Source organism: Oratosquilla oratoria, chromosome 3, assembly GCF_046742065.1.
Source record: "Oratosquilla oratoria isolate Oo_2021 chromosome 3, ASM4674206v1, whole genome shotgun sequence".
Taxonomy (NCBI): domain Eukaryota; kingdom Metazoa; phylum Arthropoda; class Malacostraca; order Stomatopoda; family Squillidae; genus Oratosquilla; species Oratosquilla oratoria.
In genome coordinates, this window is record NC_134779.1 from 4,979,321 (window position 1) to 4,986,627 (window position 7,307).

General features: G+C 39.8%; 1 protein-coding gene across 1 annotated transcript in view; it reads left to right on the plus strand.

The window, feature by feature from the left end:
- The first annotated feature begins 559 nt into the window (after nt 1-559).
- The window catches only part of LOC143020248 (uncharacterized), a 24,274-nt gene continuing 17,526 nt past the window's right edge, over nt 560-7,307 (plus strand). The window contains exon 1 of the mRNA XM_076176439.1: nt 560-706. Within this exon, the coding sequence (XP_076032554.1) occupies nt 652-706 (55 nt within the window). The 5' untranslated portion in view covers nt 560-651. The remainder of the gene's footprint in view (nt 707-7,307) is intronic.

Sequence of the window (7,307 nt, forward strand, 5' to 3'; positions counted from 1 at the left end):
CCTTCTCCCTTCCTTGCTCAACAATCATCCTCTTTTGCTCAACGCTCCCTTCACTCCATCTCATCTTCGGTAGTCCCCTCAAGTTGACTCCTTCCACCTCTGCCTTCCACTCCTCTTTTACTAATTTTTCATCACCCATTTTTCCCTGTGTCCAAACCATCCCAATACTCTTACTTCTATTTATTTTTTTTTTCGCATCCGACCTAGTTATGGACCAAATGGTTTCATAAGAACATAAGAACATAAGAAATAAAGGAGACTGCAAAAGACCATAAGGCCTACACTAGGCAGCTCCGTATCCATCACCACCTGTCATCCCCATCCATAAAGTTGTCTAATCGTTTTTTAAAACAACTGATAGTTTCAGCGCTTACTACATGGTTACTAAGTTTATTCCATTCATCCACCACCCTATTAGTAAACCAATTCTTGCCTATTTCCTTCTTAAATCTAAATTTGTCCAGTTTGTACCCATTACTGCGAGTCCTGCCCTGTTGTTTTATTATGATGACCTTGTTTGCATCACCCTTGTTATAGCCTGTCGGCATGCTCCTCTTGTATCCTTTGTAATTTGGCAACTGAGGGAATGCAGACAAATGGCAACACTGAGCCTCATTTCTTTATCATGTGACCACATGTGTGCTGACAACCATGGCCGACGGAGGTGATTCCGGTATCATCCCTGTAGTTGACGTCGGACCCATCAGTAAGTTCACTCTTATTATGTTAGAAACGTAACTGTGTATACAGTATAGTTTGTTTCATATTGACTTCAGAAACGTGGATTCACTTGAAGGAATCTAAGGATTACGTTCTATTACACAAAAGCGATAGCCTTTAATGATTTGAAATTAGACAGAGCAACGTTTTGTATGTTTCAAATTTGTTACATGATTCGGCAGTAATGGAAGAGTCAAGATCGTCTAAGCGAGATGTCTGTATTACTTTCCAGTAATGTACTGTATGATATATTTGTTTATTGATTTACAATTTAGTAAAACTATTGTTATAGTGACAAAATATTACTTGAGGTACAAGTGGAGGTAACCAAAATTAAGTATGCTGAAGTAGAAGTAAAAAAAGAAAAGTACCTTGTTCCTGAACTATTCGTCTCAGTAATTTTATAGAAACCATATACTAGTTAATTATTTGGTACTACATAACTAAAAGACACCCAGGAATTAAGCATATATAATATATTTTGACTATATTTGATCAGTAACTGATTCCCAAATTCATGACTATTCAACCATCACTGCTTAGCAGAGATGACCTTGCGCAGGTAATTAAACGCCCACAGACGGCAGTGTTTTGTGCACGTTGTGAGGTAGTACTACGGAATTGCCAGAGCAACATGTAAGGGCGCACGTAATTAGTCCAAACATGAATAAGCACTTGTGATCGGTCTGTTTCTGACCTTGCGTTGTTCTACATAGGCTTAATAACGATTCCCGACTTTGAGATGGAATGAGTAGATTTCCATTTTTTACTTCCAATAGATCAAAAGCACTGATAATTTTGAATACATTTTCAAAAGTAAAAATCGAAAAATTACCCATGTACACTCAATTATTCTACGTTATCATACAACATTATTCTTTGTATTAGTGTATCTAATTGTATTTACCACGTTGTAGTATACAGGAAACGAGTTACACTCGTGAGGTCCTATCTCTTACTTTCCGATGACCATATTCAACTTAGAATTCTTTGCATGGCATAGCCTGTGTACTAAACCTGGTGTTGTTAGGTCCTGCTGTTACAATTGGAAAATGACATCGTGTTGAATTAAGGATGATAGTGTGACATTTTATGGATCTCAAAGTATACAAAGGATTAAAAAGGGGGAACATGCCGACAGGAGACCTTTTGTTCCATAACTAGGTCGGATGTGAAAAAATTATAATAATGATACATACATACATATACCAAAGACTTTTTCCCCTTTACACGGGAGGGGGGGTAGCCAAAAAGAAAAAGACATAGAAACCACTCCACCCCTCCACCCTCCTTCTCATGTGGCACCTTCTGGATGACGGGTCATCCCTGTATCCTGTCCACTGCCCTAGGTCAGAAGCAGTGTCACAAGACACAGCACATCCACAGCAATGTCGCTTCATAAATTTATTTCTCATACATACTCCTTCACTCTCCATCCCCCACCCCCTCATGCATAACAGCATCATCCATACACAACCCTTCTCCATTCACCCCTGTCTTCTGTCCTATCCCGTCCTTCCTCAACAGACATTCCTCTCTTTCGTAATGCCCATTTTACCCTATCCATCCATCTCATCCTAGGACGCCCCCTCATATTCCTTCCTTCCACACCTCTTTTACTGATCTTTCTTCACTTATTCTTTACATGTGTCAAGACCATCCTAATACTCTTTCATCATCCCTATCTCCCAACTCCTTTTCCACCCCTGTTCTCCTCTTCACCTCATTTCTCACCCTATCTAGCCTAGTAACCCCTATCATACTTTTCAGACATTTCATCTTAAGCACATTCAAACTCCTTCTCTCTTCCTCGCTTATGTTCTATGTTTCTGCCCCGTACAGTGCTGTCGGGACAAGTACTCCTTCATCTAACCTCCTCTTAGCATCCATTCCCAAATGTCTATTTCTCATTACACTTTTTAATCCACCATGATATTTACTCGCTTCTCTCAATCTACATACTACCTCCACCCCTACTCCTCCCTTTCCTGCCACATTTGCACCCAAGTATCTAAAACTATGCACTTCTTCCAGTCTCTCTCCCTTAATATTCACTTCCAGTCTGATGCCACTTTCTCCCCTTGTACATCTCATCACCTTACTTTTGCCTACATTTATCTTCAGCTTCCTTCTTTCACACACCTCAAATTCTGTCACTAATCTCCTTAATCCCTCCTCTGATCCTGCTACAACGCAGTGTTGTCAGCAAACAACAACTGGGTTATTTCCTACTTTTCTCCATTTTCGTTAACCATCTCCAACCCCTGACCCACCACCTTTGCATTCACCTCTCGCACCACCCCATCCATGTATAGATTGAACAGCCAGGGCGACATAACACATTCCTGACGAAGTCCCACCTTTACCTCAAACCATTCACTCTCTCCATTTCTAATCCTAACACAAGCACTACTACTCTCGTAAAAACTCTTGACTGCTCTTAACAGTTTTCCTCCCACAGTGCCTTCCTGTCTACCCCAATAACATGCACCCAATACCCCGTCTGGGTTATTGGCTGCATGTTATTGTAGCAAAGTAGCATGCAGTTGATACTTTAAGGTCTATATGGGGCGCCCCTATGGACCAGAGCCACACATCAATTTGTCTGTGATAGAGGAAAACTCTGTTCATAGAGAAAGGATGACACTTTTATACTATGACTGTCCCTCCGTTATTCTGTCCCCCAACCCCTTGTTACTGTCTTGTATCAATTTTCTTAATATTCATTTCCTTTTTTCGCCTACCTACCCTGTGGTGGGGGAAAAGAATGCTACCACCAAGTCTTCCCATTTGAGTCGTAAAAGGCGACAAAAAACGGGACGGGGGATGGGACTAGGAGTCCTACTACCTGTAGCCCCCAAAAGGGACATTCCTAAAAAAGGTAAAGGCATAAGAGGGTCTGCGAGTTTTCCAACCAGTACCCTAAGGTTTGGGTCTTTTAATGTGCGTAGATGTGGTACAGATGAGAGTAAAAGGGAAGAGATAGGCAGTATGTTTGTGGGAAGAAAGATGGATTTACTGGCTTTGAGTGAAACTAAAATGAAAGGGAGGGACGAGTGTGAGTTTGGGAGCGTAGCTGGGAGGTTCTCAGGAGTGAAAAGAGGACGAGGGAGAGAAGGGGTGGCTATACTAGTAAGTGAAGATATAGGTAAGCGTGTAGTGGAGTGGAAGGAAGTTTCTTCAAGGTTGATGTGGATGAAGGTGAAGCTGGGAAGGGAGATGTGGGTTGTTGTAAGTGCGTATGGGCCTGGTAGTGAGAAGAGCGTAGAAGAAAGGGAGGCTTTTTGGGTGGATTGAAATGAGTGCATAGAGGGATTAGGGAGAAATGTCAATGCAGTTGTATTGGGAGACCTAAATGCTAGGGTGGGAAACGAACCAATAGACGGAGTGATTGGGAAGTATGAAGTTCCACGTAAAAATCGTAGTGGAGAGTTGATGGTGGAGATGTGTCTTGAAAGAGAGTTGATGATAGCAAATACAGGGTTTAGGAAGAAAGTCAAGCATAATTACACATGGGAGAGGGTGGTGGATGGAAGGGTGGCAGATAGAGCGTTAGTAGACAATATAGTGGTGGTCAGGAGTATGGTAGGAAGAGTTAAGGATGTACATGTTCTAAGGGGAGAGAATGGGGGGAATATCAGATCATTTTCTGGTGGAAAGTAAATTGAGAGTGGAGAATAGGTGGAGAAAGAGGAAAAGGGCAGAAAATAGGGAGGTACTTAGAGTAAACTGCTTAAATGAGAAAGACAAGGAGAAGGAGTATAAGAAGAAGCTGAGAGAGGAGTAGGAGGGAGTGAAGGATAGAGCAGACCTAGGAATGGAGGAGGAATGGGGATGCTTTAAGGAGGGAGTCATAAGGTGTGCAAAGATGGTGTGTGGAACAAGGAGGGCGGGAGGAAATAGAAGGAAAGGTAGTGAGTGGTGGGATGAGGAAGCAAAGAAGGATGTAGAAGAGAAGAAGCAGGCTTTCATAGATTGGCTACAAATTAGGACGAGGGAATCGTATGAGAGGTACAAAGTAAAGAGAAGGGAAGTTAACCATAAGATAAAGGAAGCAAAGAGGAGAGCAGATGTGAAATGGGGAAAGAGTATGACAGAAAATTTTGAAAGTAATAAAAAGATGTTTTGGAGATAAATTAAAAGAGGAAGACATAGTGAATTAAGCACAGAAGAAAAAGTAAAAGGTGCAGATGGAGAGATGATAATGGAAGAGAAGGCAGTGAGAGGAATGTGGGCAGGGTATTTTAGGGAGTTGCTAAATGTGAAGGAGGATAGGGAGGGAAAGGTAGTTGCAGTGGGAAGCGCTAAGAAAATGAGAGTGATGAGTGAGGAAAATGGAGGAGAAATAGGGAAAGATGAGGTGAAAGCAGCTGTTAAGATGATGAGAGCAGGTAAGGCACCTGGGTTGGATGGATGCCATGCAAAATGTCTGAAGAAAGGAGGTACAGTGATGGTGGACTGGCTGGTGAGGTTATTTAATGTTTGTTTAAGAGAGGGTAGAGTGCCGGAGGACTGGATGAGTGCCTGTATCGTTCCGCTTTACAAGGGAAAGGGGGACAAGTGTGAGTGTAGTATTTTCAGAGGGATCAGCTTGTTGGGTGTAGTTGGGAAGGCTTATGGGAGGGTCTTGATTGAGAGGGTTAGGAGAGGAGCAGAGGGAGTAATTGGTGAGGAACGGTATTGTCTTAGGACAGGTAGGGGTTGTGTAGATCAGATTTTTGTGGTAAGATAGATATGTGAGAAAGCTATAAGAAAAGGAAAGGGTGTTTTGGGGCTTTTATGGATTTGGAAAAGGCTTTAATAAAGATAAATAAGTAAATAGATTAATGAATAAAATGAAATAGATGAATGCATAGATATAGTTAAATAATAAACAAACAGGTAAATAGTAAATAATAATAAATTGACAGATAAGTAATAGTAAAGGAAAATAAAGCAAATAATAAACAGACAAATAATAACAAACAAATAAACAAATATTATAAAATAAATGCCAGTCATCACAGCATCTTGCTTAGATGTTTATCTAGATGAATCTTAAACCTTCGCACTGAACTACATTGCACTGCCTCTGCAGGAAGTTTATTCCATTCATTAACTACACGGTTGGCAAAGTTGTTTCTACCCACTTCCAAATAAAATCTATTTCCTGAAAGTTTGAGACCATTATTTCTTGTCGGATTCTCATTCAGTGTAAAAATGTTGTCACTTTTGATGTTGTCAATTCCCTTTAGAATTTTGAAGACCTGTATCAAGTCACCTCTGAGTCTACGCTTTTTTAGGGAAAACACATTCATATGTTTTAGTAGATTTTCGTATGATTTATTTTTTGATATTTGGAATCAGTTTTGTGGCTCGTCGTTGTACTTTTTCCAATCTGTCAATGTCCTTAATGAGATTCGGTGACCATACGGAAACAGCGTATTCCAAATGTGGACGAACTAACGATTTATATAGCTTGTTAATGAGAGATGGACTTTTGAAGTCAAAAGATCGCGCAATCAGTCCTAGGAACTTATTTGCTTTCTCAGAGGCTGAAATACACTGCTTAGATTATTTGAGACTGTTACTGATAATTACGCCGAGATCCTTTTCACTATCCACTTTTGTTAACGAATTTCCAAATAACTTGTAATCGTACTTACTGTTATTTTTACCTATGTGCATTCCCTTGTATTTACTTGTGTTAAATTTCATTAGCCACTTTTCAGACCATGCTGTAATTTATCTAAGTGTTCTTGAATATCTGATAGGTTTAAGTGATCATTTGCCATTCCGCATAGTTTTGTATCATCAGCAAATTTGGAAATAATAGATTTTAGTCCGTGGTCTATGTCATTTATATATACTACGAATAGAAGTGGTCCAAGAACGGAACCATGAGGAACTCCACCCGTAACATTTTTCCATCTAGAAATTTTGCCAGGTAGAACAACTCTCTCTTTTCGATCAATCAACCAATTTACTAGTCCAAATTAATAGGGGAATACTTACTCCGTGTGAAGGTAATTTCGTAAGTAGTCTTTCGTGGGGGACGGTATCAGAAGCTTTTGCAAAGTCTAGATATATTAAATCTATATTGTTTCTTTTGTCATAATTCGAAATGACTGTGTTGTAGAATTCGAGTAAGTCACACAAGAACGTTTCCGTCTGAATCCATGCTGGCTATCATTTATCAAACAGTTACTTTCTAAATGATGTTCGATAGCATCTCTGGTGATAGTTTCCATAATTTTTACTATGATTGAAGTCAAGCTTATAGGCCTATAGTTATTTGGTTTCCTTTTATCACCTTTTTTGAATATTGGAGTAACGTTAGCTAGCTTCCATTCTCTTGGGACATCTCCGGATATGATGGATTTCTTGAAAATAATTTCTAATGGAACAACAATCCCATTTTTCATTTCCTTTAAGATTCTTGGATGCCAACCGTCAGGCCCTGTTGTTTCATTAACTTTGAGCTTCTCTATACAACTTTTATTTTTTTCTTTTGTTATATTTACCGTAGTAAGTTCACCCTAGATTTTACTCAAGTTTCAGTTTGGAGTTCACTTTGAGGTGTTTCGTTTACGAATATTGAGCTAAAA